The following is a 19,580-nucleotide window of genomic DNA, read 5'->3' as shown; positions in this document are numbered from 1 at the left end:
GTTTCTATGAAATCATGACGTTTAAAATACATAATAATAATACTTCCACACTCTATGCTATCAAACACGGTGCAGAGTTAGCTTAAACGAGCTCAAGTACCTTTGTACAGGTACAAATATCAAATTCGTAAATTTTTTTTTTTTTTTTTAAATAAACAGTAAGGCAAACCAAACGTGTAGGTACTAATTTTTTCCTTTAGATTCTTACGTAATAATATTAAGGCGTAGGGATGTGACGACCCCATCGCCCGCTGGTAAAGGCGTATGGATGTGACGACCCCATCGCCCGCTGGTTTTACCAGTGCAATCAGTCAACGCAGGGCAGCTTGTGGCGAGCTGTTGGGGATTAGCGACCTCACGTACCCGAGTGCTCCTGGAGAGTTCTGTTACCCGCAAGGAGGGTGGGTGGGACAGGATTCTCTGCCTCTGGCTTGCCTTAGCCGGCCGGCAAGAGTGGAGTAGTTAGAGCTATAAGCTCCAGGGGTGGAAGTGAAATATGCATAAGACGCGAGTTGGCACAGTGGCTGTTAACAGCAACTGGGTAGAAAGCGGCGCACACCTCTCGACACCCCTGAGCCGCTCACACCGGTGTTGCCCTTGAGCCATCCTAGATGTCGCTTTTTGTGGGGGCCCATCTTGTGAGGGCGAGTCACCGTCTGCCGGAAATAAAATTGCAGACCGTTTTATTAGGCAGGCGTCCGGTTTTTTACCCCATAGCTCAGTTCTTAGTCCATCGCTTTCACCCAATAACCTAGTTCATTTTAGATTCCATCAACTCTCAATAGTCCTTACACCCTGGCGGGTGCTGCCTCTGCGTGCATCCCATGACACGGGCAAGGGCAGCCTCCGCTCGGTGTACCCCTTACATTTCATTAAAGTGTCAAAAGGGCCTCTACGTGTTGGCTTCGGCTCCGCGCACGCCTCCCAAAGGTCCGGAACACCATTGTTCCGTGATGGGAAAGACATATATGGTAATATAGGGGGGTGGAAGATCCTTCTTCCCCCCCAACCCCTCCTGGGGGTCAGCCTATTCTTATTATTTCTTACATAGGGGTTGGGAGTTGGGAGGGTGTCAAAAACTGGCAAAAATTGTCTTACGTAATTAATGAATGGCGCCTTTAATGTTACTATTGCTTGGAACTGCTAAAATTATAAATAAAGATCAGCATATTAATACAAACTTCAATGACTCACGACTGCAACTGTATGGGAACTACACGCCGACTGCACGCCAATTGCAACATCGGCGTGCAGTTCAACAAATTCACCCAGAACCCTGGCAGTTCCTAGTGGAACTCAGGTTTGGTGCAACAAAGGCACATTATGTTTTGGTTATCCGACTCATCTTGATGAGCACTTAACTAGGGGAGTAGTACCCAAGATAGAAGTGATGCTGAACCCTGGCAGTACCTAGTGGAGCTCGGGTTTGGTGCAACATAGACACACGCTGTTTTGGTCATCCGACTCGTCTTGATGAGCACTAGGGAGAGCAGTATCCAAGATAGAGCCAATGCTGAACCCCGGCAGTACTTAATGGAACTCAGGTTTGGTGCAGCATAGGCACACGCTGTTTTGGTCATCTGACACGTCTTAACGAGCACTTAGAAGAGCAGGATCCAAGATAGAGCTAATGCTGAATCCTGGCTGTACCTAGTGGAACTTTGTGTGTGTGTGTGTGTGTGTTTATGTGCGGAGCAGCGTGATTACTGCCAGTAGGTGTCCAGACGGGATAGTTTTTTGCTGAACTGTGTGGTGTGGACGCAAAAATAAATTCAAGGACATTGGCTCGCTGACCCAACATTATGTAGGAAAGCCAGTTGGCTTCCTTACAAAAAGTACTGGGCGACCGTGTAGGATGTAATAAGCGCCTGTGAAAATGTATATTACGTGTGGATGATATTGGCAATTTGATTTTGTCGTCTGGACACGTTTTTAATGGACTAAATAAAAGCTCTAACAAACAGGCGTACCGGACAGCAACCGAGGTCCGGTTAGTATATTTCTTTCTTGCTCTCACTTATAGTTGCGTTCTTAAAGGCCGTAACAGACTATCGCACCGCACCGCGACCTTGGTGCATCGCACCCATAAGTGAGAGCGAGAAACAGATATCTCATTCCCGCTCTCACTTATGGGTGCGCCGCACCAAGGTCGCGGTGCGGTGCGATAGAGTGTTACGGCCTTAACGGTCTTATTACGTACCCACCCACTCTATCGAACATGAAACAAGCCTCGGATTGGATCAAAGTACGGTCCGGTACGTTTAGGTAGAAAAACTCCGCGAGCCCTTACAAAGCTCTGCTTTTTGCTAGTGTTATTTGGTGTGAATTATTGTGGAATTGTGAATTATGATTGAGACAGTCGAACAGAGCGGTCGTGACGTGACGTCATCTCTCGTATCGCCACGTTTCTTTATAATTGATTTTTATGATCCATTTAAATCAAAGTGATCTTGAGTTATTTTGTTGTGAAATCCATATTGTTAATTAAAACCAACTATCGGCTATCACGACGTGATATTATTTCTTCGCTCACTTGTGAATCTACCTTCAAAAATGGATTTTTAATGAAAATACAAATGCACTGGTAGAAAATGTTCCTATTAAGAATTTTGACATCCTTTGTATCGTTTTGTAATTAATAAGTTGCGACAAATAATTGGCCGTAATGCCGTGATAGATCATAAATCGTGCATACTTTGAAAACATGAGCTACGCATATGAAAATTAATGTTACAGTGTGCTGCAACCTGAGCAGGGACAACTTACAGACGCCATCACGCCTGTAACACAGAAGCAGCTGTGCAGTATCTTCTATGGTGGAGATTTGGAAATAAAAGGACAGGTTTCGTTCTAATTGTTTATTAGTGAATTTATTTGAGTGTAATGGCGAAGCATAACTGTCGAACGTAACTAATTAGCTGTCACTTTTCGTATTGGCCTCGGTATTTTCGGAACACGTGTTTGATCGTAGAGTAAAATAAAACGCACTCATTAAAGTTTAAATTATATTCTGAGTTTTTTAAAGTCCTGTATCCATTGGTAACATGTCTTTTGTGTGCGCTACTAGGGCATTTCACAAACCTTGGACTTAAAGCTGCATACATGATAAACCTGATACCGTGCTAATGATGATTTCAGTAAGAGCCCGCTACGATAAACCACATCGTGCACCGCTCCATCTGCCACAGTAACGGCAACTGCAAGGCGGAAAGCATCAGCCTTCGTGCTTGAGTTGATCTTTACCACAACCACCACCTTTGATTTGGACACGTGGACAATCTGGTGAGCAGTTCACATTTCGTTGGGATTATTTTGAGTTGTTTTACTTCTGTTTAGAACTCTTGAGCGAGTTTCTGTTTAAAGCTAAAGTCGAAAACGATCTTTAGTGATTTTGATCAGTAATGTTCAGTTTTATTCGATCAGTTGACGCTGATAGTGCCAGTGATTCTGAGTACTATGATTGTAACGTCTGATGTTATTTTATTTTCGGGATTCACTCTTAACATTTTTTTGCTTTCGATGGACTGAGAGCACGCCCGATGGAGCAAGTGTTGTACGGTTGGAGCCGGCCTAGCTTGATTTGAATAAAGACTTGAACGATTTTATGCGATCCTTTTATTTGAGTGCAATCCAAATACATCCCAATAGCGACTAGATATTTTAGTAGGCACTAGTATGGTTAACAAGTCCGAAAGTTTATTTCATGCACTGGTAGCATACTGAGTTAGCTGTGAAGTAATACATTGAGATACTACGCCCACCCGCCATCCTGTACAACACCCATGCCGTGCCCCTCCGTCATCGCTTACACACATACACACATTTACACACACATACACAGCATGCACACGCACATATACAGGCAGCATGGGTGTGTACACAGGATGGCAGGTGGGCGTAGTATCTCAATGTATTACTTCACAGCTAAACCAGTATGCTACCAGTGCATGAAATATACTTTCGGACTCGTTAACCATACTAGTGCCTACTAAAACATCTAGTCGCTATTGGGATGTATTTGGATTGCACTCAAAATAAAAGGATCGCATAAAATCGTTCAAGTCTTTATTCAAGTCAAGCTAGGCCGGCTCCAACCGTACACCTCTGACCCGAGAAGATTTAATTCCTTCTCAATTGGAGAAGGGTATCCCAATATGGGACCGGCAACAAACTCGGCGGGACACATCTTTTCAAAACAACACTACTTCTCTTTATTTTACAAAGGTAAGCTTCTAATCACACGTAGGAAATCAAAATAACACTTGGAATAAAACACTTAGCTAAATGGTTAAAGAACGTTGGATTCTATAAGCTTTCAGAATAATCCTTCAGGAACGTGGCGAATTAGGCACGAGGTTGGCTAACGTCCGATCTCTAGCGCGGCTCGATCAATTCTGCTTGCGGAGCCTCATCGCTCCCGCCTCGAAGTCAAGTTGGCAAACCTGCGGGCTCAGCACGGTTCCATTTTTATCGACTATCACTATGCGCGTCCCTTTCGCACATACATACTTGTTAGAACGTGACAGGCATGGTGACAAGGGATAAAAACGCGACCGTGCTAAGCCGCCTGCTCGACCGGTCTACCAACATAACGACAAAACTGCCAACTCGTGCCTACGTTCACCCAAGAGAAACCTCTTGACGTTCCAAAGCCTTCTACCTGTCATCTTAGTTCAACAACACGCCAATAGATGGCGCCGCACTTTACGCTACTCTATTATTCCGTTACGACCAAGTAATAAGCGTAGACGGAGCCCACATACACACATTTTAATCATTACAACTACAATGGACAGTAACTTCGCTCGGTTACTCTGACCGTGCGCACTTGAGACCTTGTGACAATGTGTATGGAGACTCACAACTCCAAATGATCGCACTTAATCTCTAACCAAATGGTATACCATACACATCATTACAATCTCAACATCCATTGTAACAAAATTATCTTAAATCAACATCAAATAGCGCCGCACCAACGGCTCATCTTACTTTCGCTTCGACGAATATAAGGGTAACCAGAAACGCATGTAGTTGTCGCACCAACGACTTATCTCGTTAACGCACCAACGGTTCAATTTAGTAAAAACGGTCTTAATCTAAGACTCTGCAACTCCTGCTCCAGTCGCATCAACGTGAATACAACATACAGTGCTAAGGCGCAGCAACGCCTATTTTAGTTTACAGCACATCAACGTTAGTAAAACTGCCCTTAGGCGCTACAACGCCGTTCGGTGTTTAAACGTTGCTGCGATCCTCACTAGATGCACATAAGTCAGTTACATCAATGGTCACAATATGATAATAACTTGTTCTGCAAATAGGCCCCAATTGCTTTTTTTTGCAAGTCAATACAACATTTACGGTAACAGTGATATTGCCAGGTGCCATACATTGGATTAATAAAACAGAATATACAAAAATCACCCTGATTTCACACTTACACCATTACTTAACGCCATCTATTGGTGGTTCTGATGATGGCGGTCGAACAGGTTTGCCTACTTGACTTAAAGGCGGGAGCGGGGAGGCTCCTCGAGCAGAATTGATCGAGCCGCGCTAGAGATCGGACGTTAGCCAACCTCGTGCCTAATTCGCCACGTTCCTGAAGGCTTATACCTGAAGGATTATTCTGAAAGCTTATAGATTCTAACGTTCTTTAACCATTAAGCTAAGTGTTTTATTCCAAGTGTTATTTTGATTTAGAAGAAGTGTGGTTTTGAAAAGATGTGTCCCGCCGAGTTTGCTGCCGGTCCCATATTGGGATACCCTTCTCCAATTGAGAAGGAATTAAATCTTCTCGGGTCAGAGGTGTACGGTTGGAGCCGGCCTAGCTTGATTTGAATAAAAATTTGAACGATTTTATGTGATCCTTTTATTTGAGTGCAATCCAAATACATCCCAATAGCGACTAGATATTTTAGTAGGCACTAGTATGGTTAACAAGTCCGAAAGTTTATTTCATGCACTGGTAGCATACTGAGTTAGCTGTGAAGTAATACATTGAGATACTACGCCTACCCGCCATCCTGTACAACACCCCATGCGTGTCCGTCATATAATTTGCTCTCTTAAGTGCTCATCAAGACGAGTGAGATGACCAAAACAGCGTGTGCCTATGTTGCAACAAACGTGAGTTCCACTAAATACTGCCAGGGTTCAGCTACAGCTCTATCTTGAGTATCTCCCAAGTGCTTAAAAAGACGAGTCGGATGTCCAAAACAGCGTGTATCTATGTTGCACCAAACCTGAGTTCCACTAGGTACAGCCAGGGTTTAGCATCAGCTCTATCTTGGGTACTGCTCTCCTAAATGCCCATCAAGACGTGTCGAATTACTAAAACAGCGTGTGCCTATGTTGCACCAAACCTGAGTTTTTTTTGTTTTTTTTTAGGCAACAAACAGTCTTGTACAAAAATAATATAATAATATTATATGTGTTAATAGACCTTGAGTGCCCTACCTTAATAAAACAATTTTTAATCTAAGATAGCTGGTGTAGGAGCAGTAAGCGGAAAACAAAGTTATCATTAAATAACAAAGTTATCAATGAGTGCATAAATTATACTAACTAATATACATAAGTTACTTTCAAAAGTTCAATTATACCTATTTTATCGTTAATTATCGTTACCTACTTAAATATACAGTTTGTTATTGTTTATAATTTCAATTTGAAGTGAGTAATAATTTGTTTTTTAAAACTTTCACAGGTTTTTTTACGAAAATAGACCAATGTGGGATACATTTATATTATAATAATTGAGACAATGGTTGAAATAAGAATTTGAGCAATATTTTGTACGAGAGAAAGGGATAGCAAATAGTTTCTTATGGCGTGCAGTGCGTTGAGGTGTCTTAAATAATAACCTACCAAGAAGTGAGGGGGAGTCAATAAAGCTGTTAATGATTTTGTAAAGAAACATTATATCAAACTGTGCTCGACGATCTTCAAGTGTCAGCAATCCATAGTGAGAAAGACTGTTTTTATATGGGTTCCGACCCCGTCCCATACGGAAGACGATGGACTTAAGAAATTTCTTTTGCACACGTTCTATCCTATTGATATGAGACTTAAAGAAAGGGTTCCAAATGATACACGCAAAATCTAGGATTGATCTGACTAAACTGTAGTATAATATCCTGTATGTCATTTCGTGTTGAAAAGGCTTACAAACCCTTAATATAAAACCAAGTTGATTGTAAGCCCTTTGAACAACAACATCTATGTGATTATTAAAAGTAAGTTTATCATCTATTATAACCCCAAGGTCCTTATCAACCCTGTTTATGTGTTGATTATTTAATATGTAATTATATGTTATTGGATTTTTATTACGTGTAAATGTGACAATGTTGCACTTATCAGGATTAAGAAATAGTTGACTACTCTCACAATATGCAGACAGAGAATTAATATCGGCTTGAAGCTCGTAACAATCATTGACTGTGTTAATAATCTTAAAAAAATTTGCATCATCATCATTCCACATAGTTCCACTAGGTACAGCCAGGATTCAGCATCAGCTCTATCTTGGGCACTACTCTCCTAAGTGCTCATCAAGATGAGCTCATCGGATGACCAAAACAGCGTGTGCCTATGTTGTATTAAACCCGAGCTCCACTAGGTACAGCCAGGGCTCAGCATCAGCTATCTTGGGTACTGCTCTACCAAGTGATCATCATGACAAGTCGGATGTCTAACCCAGCGTGTGTCTATGTTGCACCAAACCTGAGTTCCGCTAGGTACAGCCAGGGTTCAGCATCAGTTCTATCTTGGGTACTGCTGTCCCAAGTGCTCATCAAGACGTGTCGAACTACTAAAACAGCGTGTGCCTATGTTGCACCAAACCTGAGTTCCACTAGGTACTGCCAGGGTTCTGGGTCATTTTGTTGAACTGCACGCCGACGTTGCAATTGGCGTGCAGTCGGCGTGCACTTTCCATACAAGTTGCAGTCGGGTTGGAGCTGAAAATACCCGATTTAAGTTTGCTAACACAACATGACTGATCAGTTCATCGGCGTGACAGAACAGAACATACGAGTAAATTGACCTCCGCAGTGAATATACAGCAAGATTTAATGTTCCAGTATTCACATAAACTTAATTGCTAAATTGCGAATCAAACCGAGCGAAGCGAGATGGGTCAGAATCCAAAATTTTTACCCACTTTTGTATTCATCGTTGTTAGCACATAGTACATTAGCACGAATTTTAATTCATAATTTTTCTAACAGATGGCGCTAGTAGTAATACAAAGTGTTATTCCATTAAGTATTTTATTTTTTTAGGTTTACAAAATGATATGTTTATGTTTGATAACACATCTAGACATGAATTTAAATTACTATGTTAAATTTCAAACCTCACATTGCGATGCGATAGTTTTTCCGTAAAGTGTACCACAAGAATGCATAGTTTGTCGAATAGTGATAGGGCTCGCTTCGCTCGTTCTAATAAATGTGATTATTTTATTTAGTCACACATGTTACAACTTTCAGAGTTATTTATTTCCTTAGCAACTCCCTAATGGCGTTTGAGTTGGACAACTTGGTGAACTCAGCTTACAAAATTCACTTTCGAAAGTCAGCTCCTAAAACTTTTATTACTTACTTACTGAGGAAACATATGTAACAAGTTTACCATCGACTTTAAAACGACATGTCGTTTGTCCTGACTTCCAGAAGTAACGTAAGCTGCTGCGTGTCTTTAAATGTATTTATAATATTTATATCAATTACTGATACATTATAATTATTTTATTAAAATAAACAACGCAATGTTTATATCGTTTTATGTTGACCCTATACATGTAACAGGTGGTAATAAAAATACTGATGATTTAAAGACATATTCATAGGTACTGTATTCGGTATTGTGTTCCGACTAGGAAAAGTAAAAAAAAAACCGGGAACGTGCGAGTCGGACTCGCCCACCGAGGGTTCCGTACTTTTTAGTATTTGTTGTTATAGCGGCAACAGAAATACATCATCTGTGAAAATTTCAACTGCCTAGCTATCACGGTTCATGAGATACAGCCTGGTGACAGACGGACGGACGGACGGACAGCGGAGTCTTAGTAATTAGGGTCCCGTTTTTACCCTTTGGGTACGGAACCCTAAATACATGCAAGAAGGTAAGTTGTCAAAGTTTTCTCTATTTTTTAGTTAGCCTATTTAAGTGCCTCACTGGTGCGCCTTTTCCATTGGGTTCTATTTTTATCTCCACTATTATTTTTTAACGCGTTTAAAATAGTTATTTGTTTTACAAGGGGGCAAAGTTGTTGTTTAACCGCTCGTGCTAATATTGATACCCGAGCAAGCGAAAGATTCCAAAATTGAACCACGAGCGTAGCGAGTGGTTGGAAAAATGGAATCTTGAGCGTTGCGAGGGTTTCAAAGCACGAGGGTTAAATAAAATTTGCCCCCGAGTGAAACACAAAATTTTTCCCCACACCAACCCGAAGCAAATAAATATTATTGTAAAATATCAAACAAAATTAAACCAAATCAAATTCAAATGCTATCATCCAAATTCATCATTTAAAAGTCAATTCTACCAGCAACCATAAGAAAACAACTCAAAATTTGCATTTGATTACTTTGCCTCACATGTGAATTGCAACTTTGCTATCAGTAATCACCAACTGCGGCTAAACTAGGTATTAAACCTACAGGGTAAAATAAAATACCAGGGGGCCAATTTATGAATTTCGACCGCTCGATTTCGTGTATTTCGTTCAATAATATCTCCACTACTAGGCATTAAAATTCTACTAATAGAATTGAAAACGAGTGGTCAATACCACTCGATTCCAAATTTCTACCGCTCGTGGTTTACTAATGTGTCGCAGAAAGTTTTTTGACATATTTTTATATTGCATAATGTTACTTGGCAGAAATGTCGTTTGGCAGAATTACCTTTCGCATACATCATTTAGCATACAATAATTTCGCAGAGTTTTAAAATGCAGAACCATGTTTTGGCATACTGTTGATGTTCATAATAGTCTTTTAAACGAATACTTATTGTTTTCGCAGATAAATGTATTGCATAATATTTAGGTGGCATAAAGTTATCAAGTTGAGTCTTCGTCTACGAGGAATGGTGTTAAAGATTTAATAAAACTACCCTTTGTCCTTCCACGGGTCTCAAACTATCTGCATACCAAATTCCATCTACTACCATCTAATCGCTTTAGCGGTTTAAGCGTGAAGAGGTAACATACCGACGGATAGAGTTATGATGGATTTGCTGTTTTTTAGTTTTTAAAGTGTGTTTATACGGCAAAATAATCAGTAACTATAAAGTCGGTCGGGTAAAAAGATTATGAAATAGATTTCATAGCCTAATAATAGATACCTATCTTAATGTTATTCTCTAACCTAATCTATTTTTCTGGCATGTGTTCGTTTTTGTTGAGGTCGCAGTTCTAACCTAACCTACTTTGCTCGCAGCTGTTTGTTTTTGTATGAGGTCGTAGTTCTAACCTAACCTAACCTACTTTTCTGGCAGCTGTTCGTTTTTGTAGAGGGTCGCAGTTCTAACCTAATATAACTTTCTTTTCTGGCACAGGTTCAATTTTGTTGGGGTCGCGGTTCTTACTTAACCCACTTTTCTGCTAATAGCAGAAAATATCACTATGCCATAATAAGAGTATGCTGCAGGATGATTATGGCAAATAAAATTATGGTAAACTAAAGTCGGCGAAAGTAATCTGCTAAATAATATGCTGCAAAATGTATTGTATGCGTAGTAATAGTAATGCCAAGTAATAGTTATGCAAAATTATCATTCGACTAAAAGTGTTTTTGCGATACATGTTATGCAAAGTGTATTTCTGACAAACAATATTATGCCAGATGAGGGGAACCCATCGCTCGTATTTCAAAAATTAGCATTTCGCCGTTTTCCACCGATTCTCGAGTGACGATATCGAGCGATCGAAATTCAAAAATCGCCCCCCAGGCTTAGCGATAATTACTCTGGGGCACACTGAATAATTTTTTAGTGTCTTTTTCGCTTGGAGGATATAACCAAAGTATTTCGTCCATAAAAACATCGACAGCGACACCGAGGCGACACCCAATCAGCCAACATGATTGTATGAAACAACCAATAGTGCCAATACACCAAATTTCATTCGATAGCGTGACATGACGTACGCGTTTGCGTTAAGTGTCATTTTGTATGGGATTTTGAGTTTCCAAAACGTCCCGTTTTGGCCGTTCAAAATCCCATACAAAAATAGACTTATCGAGTTATCGCAAACGCGAACGCTCGTCACGTCACTATCTAATGAAATGTACACTATGCTGCCCCCTATAGTTCATGCCCCCTTCGGTTTGGTGTGAGTCAAAGCAAGTCAAAGAGTAAATTGATGTCAGTGCAAGTTCGGTTTAGCCTGCTTGTCAAGATTGACAGATGTACATTTATTATGTTACCAACAATGTAATTGTAATGACATTTAATGACATAAGTAAAAAAATCACAAAACTTCCATTGTAAAACTCCGTTTAGGCAACTTATTAACTAAATTCATGTTTTTTAATCATGTTATTCTAATTACTTTCACAACTGCAATACTCGGTGCTTTTATTCCTAATGTCAATAGTATCGATCGCATTATAACTACATTAAATAATTCCAAATTTCGCGTAAAAACGACTATAGTAAACGGAGAACCTGCGACCATAGGACAAATGCCTTATTTAGTGTCGATCAAGGCTACCCGAACAAAACTACAGAATGTATCTGAAGATGGAGGACAGTTATATGTATGGGACAATTTATGCGGGGGGAGCATAATACATCGTAGCAAAGTGCTTACGGCTGCGCATTGCTTCGAGTTCAACAACTTTTTCGCTGTCAAACACACAAGTGCTCTAAGAGTCGTCGCAGGCAGCTTACAGAGTGAGGCGGTGCACACGGGCAACACGCAAACCACAGCCGACATGCAATGGAGAGGGGTCCAGCGATTACGGCTGCATGAGCATTTCAACTTCCCGCTAAACGATATAGCGTTAATAATAGTAGATATGCCGTTTCATTTCAACGCAAATGTGAGCTCCATACGTTACGCTAAGAGGGTAATTGACTATCCAGAAATCTGCAAATCCGGTGGATATGGAGATCTGAACTTTAATCCTGATTTAAGCCTGCGGTCATCTGTTTTAATGGTAGCTCTAATCAAAACAATGCCGCGATGGCAATGCTCTGGAATCTGGGAGATGGATATGAATACATACATTTGCTCGGAGTCGGTTATCTCTGACGTGGCGCAGGGAGACTCGGGCGGGCCACTGGCTTGTACTGGGACTCTAGACCCGAGCGAGCTACCTGGGCAGGATATATTGTTGGGTATCGTGAGTGGTAAGAGCATCGACAGGACGACAATCTTCACGCGCGTTTCTTCGTACACAGATTGGATTGAGAGTAGTTCAGGTTCTAAATTAATGAGTAACTTTTTATTTATTTTATTTATGCAGTGGATTTTTCAAATATATACAATGTTACTTTGCTTTCGTGATTCTTGTGAATTGTCACAAATATTTTACACGCATCTGATATTTTCCTAGTAAAAATTTTATACATAAGGTATCATTAAAAGATTTAACACTTAGGTTGGAAATTGGAAAAAAAACTTTGCCTGGAATTGCCAAAATCAATGTTTTACAATTACTATTACATTTCAACTCAACTAAAAATCTCAATGTGAACGTAAATTTATTTTTATTTTTAAATATACACGGTGTAAGGTGTAACGTGAGGAAACCGAATAATTTTAACCACGCATTTCTGAGGTCAAAAGAAGTAAAAAATGTAATATGAGTTTAGGTCAATTTCGCCAAAAAAAAAATTTTTTTTTGTTTCGTTTTTTCAATTTTTTTAATGTATTTGTACATAAAAAATAAATGTTATTGGTAAACTTGTCACTTAAAATTGATTTTCCATTTTTTTTCGTAGAAACTACTTTTTGCAAAGTGTTACTTGTCACTTTTTGACATCTATCAATAAGGATATTTAGACTACGTCCCATAGCAGCAACGTCACCATCAAAAAGGCCTTTTACACTATGTAACAATAAAAACTTGTTTTAATTTTAATTAATAATATCTCTGAAACTAGGCGAATTTCAAAAAAGTTTATAGGACATTTTTGTCTCTAAATATGATCAGGAATACGCTGTTAAAATTATTCGGTTTACTCATGTTACACCGTGTATAGTAGGGGAGCCCAAGAGGGGATTTTTGTGTTTACTCGAGCGCGTCAGAGTAAGATATGAGTGATATCTTGCTACCCCGTGTAGTCTACCTTTACCCCTTTTAGCCATCTATGTTGAGCCCTTGGTTGGTGGGGGGTTCAACAAATTGTTAAGCAGATTGTGGATTTGGTCATATTAGTCCAAATTAACGCTATAATTGTGCAATTACTAAATCTGATAATTATTTGCACGCATTTCCTTAATCTGACGATTACAATGTAAAAATTAGGCGTCAAACTTGTGTTCGTCAGATTAAGAAAATGCCTACAAATAAGTGTTATAACTTATTATAGAAAAAATATAGCATTAACGTGGACAAAAACGACCAAACCCACAAACTGCTTAACGATTTTTTAACAATCCACCAACCTCCCGAAATTAAAAAAAAATGCAGACGCTTTCTGGCACGCTGAAAAAAAACTTTATATAACTTTTTTTCTTTTTATCATCTAATATTTCGATTCCAATAGGTCTGTACGACGCTCGAGTAACTACACATTTAGCATCGTCGGCTCCCCAACTAATATTGGTAGCCGTGGGTCGATGTTGCGTGGAACGGAAAACTATCGTTGTACTAGGTAGTGTGGTATCACCCGTTGACCAGCTACCGTTCACAAGTGTCCGGCGATCGTCTGGATTTAATAGTTATTAGGTATTACGTTTTAATCAGAATGAGGCATTTCTTATATCGTGACGACATTCTAACAGAGAGACAGCTCACAAACGATTGACTGACAGACAAAGACATGGTTAGGTGAGTACCTTCCCAACTACCTTTTCGTTACAGAACTAACCTGCGCACACCTGTGGGATAGGTAGAGTCACATTAAGAAAAGTCTGCAGCGGATTTGATAACCCACGCAGTGCAAGTGTCATTTATACGTCATAATTTCATAGAAGTTTGACGTTTAAAATAACACGTGCACTGCGTGGGCTATCAAATCCGCTGCAGACTTTTCATGGACTGACTCTACTACTAAAGTACTAATGTAAGACAAAGATTAGTATGATTCTCTCTGTCATGTTTGAAATGAGACAGTCCTTTGACAAACTATATGTATTGATTGTCAATTTGGGACGTTATGGTAATAATTGTAGATACTCGTAATAAATATCTAAGTGTAATAGGGAATATTAGGCAAAGCTCTGCATAATAGGTGGCACAACTAGCACATACAGTAAACAAACATCAGTGACACATCATGCGTCACTACGTCAATCACATGGCCTACCGTGAAACACGACAATGGAAAGTTCGGTTTCTGCCTCTCTATCAATCACTAAGCATATTTGAGCGATAAAGAGGCAGATAACTAAATTTCGATTTTCGCGTTTACTGGTAGGCCATAGGTAGGCCCTTGTTAACAAACCGCCTTGATGCATCAATGTCATATTTTATAGTCTGTGAAAACTTGTCAAAAAACAGTTTAAGGCACAGTATGTATAAGTTAGTCTATGAATTTACTAGAGTCGGTTGTGCTGCACTCTGGCGGCAGAACATTGCAGTAATATCCCCTATTCATAATTTTTGCTGAAACACTATAAGTGGCCGTTTAAATGTATTGTTGTGTGTCTGGATATCCCATTACATCGCGGGACAATCAACATAAATTGAAAAAAATACAATTTTACAGCTTTCCATCGTATAGCACTTTATTACCTTGGATATTGTAAAAGGAAATTTATGAATAAATGCAGTAAAGAAATATACGTAAAGTAAAGAAGTATGATAATTACTTAAATAAAAGTGTTAACATCTTACTTCTAATAATAATAATGTTTTAAATACATTTTCAATGCGATAATAAGGTAAAGGGCCCCTGTTTCGGCAGGTTAAGGCTCTTGAGAGTTTGTATTTTTTTTTAATATTACTAAGCATAACAATACCTTGAAAGATTTTGAGTAAGTTATATTAGTTCTTTGTTAATAATTTAATGTAGGTATAAACTATAGGGTTTTAGTTGAAACTTTTTTTTTATGAATTTTTTCGTGAACCTCTTATTCGGCTCCCATTTCGTGATACAAATTTAGCTCAGCTCCTAAGTTCGTGAATTCGTGTCCCCTGTTTCGGAATAAAGTTTTCTTAGAGTAATTGGTGATAATTTGCTGATAATCATTTTAAATATTTAACGGTCTTACCTACTTACGAGTAATTTTAAGGTCAAATTAAAAATAATATTAAAAAAAAATGTTAAATTGAGAGCTAGCTTAAAGTTTTTTGTACTCATCGACTTTAATAGTTGAATTAAGACTTCGTAAACCATATGGGTATTTCAATACTTGATTAAAAGCCGAAACTACCTATATAAATAAAAAAAAATAATAAAAAATACAAAAAAATATATATATTAACTATCTTATACGTTAAATATAAACATACACAAAAATAAATCAAATAATTAGAATTATAAATAAAATTGTGCTAGTAGTTAATATGAGAATATACGTGGAATATACCTTAAAAATTTAAACTCGGGTCACATTCAAACTCGTTTCTTATCAAATCAACCCACACACACAAAAAGAACCCACAGAAACACTCCCAAAAACTTTTATTCGAATGGGTTTAGCTTTTCCTTCCTATAAGCTTAACAAGTGAGAGCGCGCACCTTTACGCCTAAAAAAAGTGCACGCATACAACACAGCTGTTCGCGGCCGTCTGACAGTTTCGACCGTCCTATCGACTCTCAGTTTAATCACTAAAATATTGGTAATACAGTTTTTTTTTCATATGTATAATTTGAATAAAAAATATTTGAATTCCTTATTATTTGCGCCAGAAACAAAACTAACGAAATAACGTACTAACACGAACTTGGGGCCCTTTACCTTACTGTTGTTTTGTTTGTCAATAAACATAACCTCTAATTTTATTTTTTTAAACCGCGGTTGGTTGCAGTCGCGAGGACAGATCTATTATTACTACATATTAACAATTACTTCATTAAAAGTATAGTCGCTGAAATTTGGGCATCATACACATTCGAAATTCTTGTTTGGGCGACGATTTTGCCACTAATTTTTGCAGTTTTATCTCTGTTTACCTTTTCGGTCACATCCAAAACATAGCCCGCCTGAAATAATTTGAGGCCTTTCATGGTATTCTGGCAACGCTGGAGGTCGCTTTTTATCGGAAGAAAGCCGTATTTTATTATTTTAACATTTTTACTCGTATTTTTCCGTTTGAAACATCTGTTGTGATATAGTTTGACAGAATAGCGTTAACGTTCCATTTAATCCGCACAGTGTCGCTTGAGTCGGCTCTATTGCTGCCCAGTGCTGCCCCCTATAGTTAATGTACGTTCCCTATAGAAAACTCCTTTCGCAAACTTCTTGCACAAGATTCTAAATAACGTCTCTACTATGATAACGTCAAATGTCAAATACAATAATTTATAGAAAAACGTTTAATGCCAAACAGTATAGAAAACATGTAGAAATACGTACTTAACAAAGTTTTGTAATTTAATGCCCATGAATGTACCTGCACATCGTTGTATATTGGTCAATAATTCTGCAAACATGTGAGGCAGAGCGAATTATAATGACTCTAAAATACTCATCGCATCGTGTGAAGCACGTAATAGTAAACGGAGAACCAGTCTCCAGCGGCGTAGTTCCTTACATCGTATCCATTAAGGAAGGCCGACGAATACTACACAATAAACTATACTCATATAAGAGCTTTTGTGGTGGAAGCATTATTACTAGCAAGAAGGTCCTCACAGCCGCTCACTGCTTCGAACGTAACAACTTCGCGTACGTAAGAGATCCATCACCATTGGCAGTGGTCGCAGGAGACCTTAGAAATGTCATAATTGTAAACAAATTCATTTCAAACGAAAAGATTCAGTGGAGAATGATCAGTAGCGTTATTATACATCCATACTTTAACTTTCCGCTGGATGACATAGCGGTGGTATTTGTGAACTCATTTTGGAATTTCTCAAACTATATTGAACCTGTTAAAATGGCCAGGCTTCCAATAGATTACCCGGACACGTGTTACGCAGCCGGTTACGGAAGAACTTCCCACGGCGAGCAGAGCAAGAGATCGGAAGTGCTTCTTAGAGCTAAAATTGACATAATACCGAGAATCAAATGTACCCAAATTTGGGAAGTACCAATGGATGAATTCGTTTGTACCAGCTCGGTGTATGCTGACGTGGCAGTAGGAGATTCAGGAGGGCCCTTAGTTTGCCGAGGCACGTCGGACCCGGAGGAAGAACCTGGCAAGGAGCTACTAGTAGGGGTGACCAGTGGTAAAAATTTTGATTATACTAGTATTTTTATGAGAGTATCTGCTTACGCAGACTGGATTGACGCCATGAATGAAGGATGTTGCTTGCAGAACTGGTGCCTTGTATCCTACATTTTTTTCTTGCTTTTAAATATATAGTTCCCGGTACGATTTGCTTTATAGTTGTTTATATTTGTTTTATCTTTACTTAATACCTCGACATTGGAATCAGCCAATTATACCTATTCTAAATTAGCCCTGAGCATGCCCATTGAGATGTTAAAAACCCTCTTTCCTCGGACTCCGGTAATTACTTTATGCTAAACTTCTTCCTTCTGTTCAGAATAGGTGCTGTTAATTGACTTTCAACCAGAAAAATACTACCTCCGTAATCTAGATGAGAAATGAACGGGTGAACTAACGACGTCATAAAACTAACCTAAGACACACCACATACTCGCCAATAGAATTTCAACCGTAGGAATCCGATTTAAGGTTCATATTCGATAGGTCTTTCAGGAAAAGTTACTTATCATTAAATTAATCATCAAAGCTGCATACATTTTAATATATTTGCATTTTTGGTAAAATCCTTGTAGTTTGGTGCGGCCTGGCTCCTGTTTCACCAACGTGACAGGTGCGACGAATTGTAAAATCACTGTTGCTGACGTCACAGGCATCCATGGGCTACGGTTACCGCTTACCATCGGGCGGGCCGTATTCCTGTTTGCCACCATCATTGTATTATTAAAAAAAACTTATATCGGAAAAAAACAGATATTTCTCTTGCTAAGTTTATGACAATTGTCACAAAAAACACTACAATTGTCACGAAATTCCGACATATAACTCATTACCTGTCAAGAATTACCTACAATTCTTCTAAATCTTTGACAATTGTCAGAAACTTCGCAGGAGAAATATCTGTTTTTATCCGATATAATAAAGTTTTTTTAAATAATACAATGATGGTGGCAAACAGGAGTACGGCCCGCCCGATGGTAAGTGGTAATCGTAGCCCATGGATGCCTGTGACGTCAGCAACAGTAATTTTACAATTCGTCGCACCTGTCACCGATGTGAAATTGGGGCCTGGAAAAGGGTTAAGTCATAACGTCGGGTGACAAGCAAAAGTCACTAACTAACACCATTGAAATTATTGGACAATAAACCGTGTTACAAGTGTAATAAAGTGCATTGTTACTTAATTTTTTTTGATAGTACTTAGTGACTTTTGCTTGTCACCCGACTATAATAAGATCCTAGATCTTTTACGATTCTTTAACGGTTTAACAATATGCCGACACTTTTAACCTTTCACATGCCTCTGGTGGTCAACATCGTGGTTTCGTTCAAACCTTGGCTGTTGATTGTGCCGTATAGAGCATAAAAACAAGTTCTCAAAAAAATTCGGTCAGGATCCTTAAATATCGTACACAGACAAGTGGTTAATGTCGGCCCGAAATTATTTTGTTACAATAGGTACAGTGTCGTTTTGTTTTACGTACCTACCTACCGGCTGCGTGCGAAATGCTTGGTGATGGAAGAAATACAAGCGCCGACAACGCACGGCGTGGAAAAAATAAAAAATATAATGGGTGGATATCTATATACTTTTTGACAACTCTCTTTTTACACAACTGCCCAAAAAAAGGAGTGTATTGTTTTCAGGGTTCATGTTTGTATGTGAATTTCTGTTTTGTGTACCTATATTAAAATAATACTTAGGTATTTACTTAGAACATTTAGTAACTGGAGACGTCAAGGCTGTCATTTTCTGTACAAAACAGTATGCCGATTTTTGAGGGGGAGGGGACGTCAAATGTATTGCTATTTCTACATGATTTGTACGTAACGTACAAATAGCCATGTCAGTCCATGCAAAAGTTTGCTCAATTGTGCAAGATTTTCGGCAGAGGGATAAGCTCTTAAAAGCGACTCCAGTTATTAAATGCTCTAAGGGAATGCCCTTAGAGCATTTAATGTTGTTGGAAAAAGTTACTTTAGCTATAAAATACAATAAAACGCAATAAGTCGATATAAAATAAAACTATTTATTTACTTTTATAAACAATA

General features: G+C 38.8%; 2 protein-coding genes across 2 annotated transcripts; both read left to right on the top strand.

Annotated features, from left to right (window-relative positions):
- Window positions 1–11,511: 11,511 nt before the first annotated feature.
- Window positions 11,512–12,593, top strand: LOC134795706 (trypsin-1-like). The gene has a single exon (XM_063767647.1). It carries the CDS (start codon window positions 11,541–11,543, stop codon window positions 12,576–12,578), a length of 1,038 nt encoding a protein of 345 aa, XP_063623717.1. The 5' UTR covers window positions 11,512–11,540; the 3' UTR covers window positions 12,579–12,593.
- A 4,055-nt stretch (window positions 12,594–16,648) lies between these two features.
- On the top strand, window positions 16,649–17,672 carry LOC134795919 (chymotrypsinogen B-like). The gene has a single exon (XM_063767837.1). The coding sequence runs from the start codon at window positions 16,743–16,745 to the stop codon at window positions 17,661–17,663; it is 921 nt and encodes a 306-aa protein (XP_063623907.1). The 5' UTR covers window positions 16,649–16,742; the 3' UTR covers window positions 17,664–17,672.
- Window positions 17,673–19,580: the final 1,908 nt, after the last annotated feature.

Source organism: Cydia splendana, chromosome 1, assembly GCF_910591565.1.
Source record: "Cydia splendana chromosome 1, ilCydSple1.2, whole genome shotgun sequence".
Classification (NCBI taxonomy): domain Eukaryota; kingdom Metazoa; phylum Arthropoda; class Insecta; order Lepidoptera; family Tortricidae; genus Cydia; species Cydia splendana.
The sequence above is the reverse complement of the archived record's forward strand: the minus strand, read 5'-3'. Positions and strand labels throughout refer to the sequence as shown.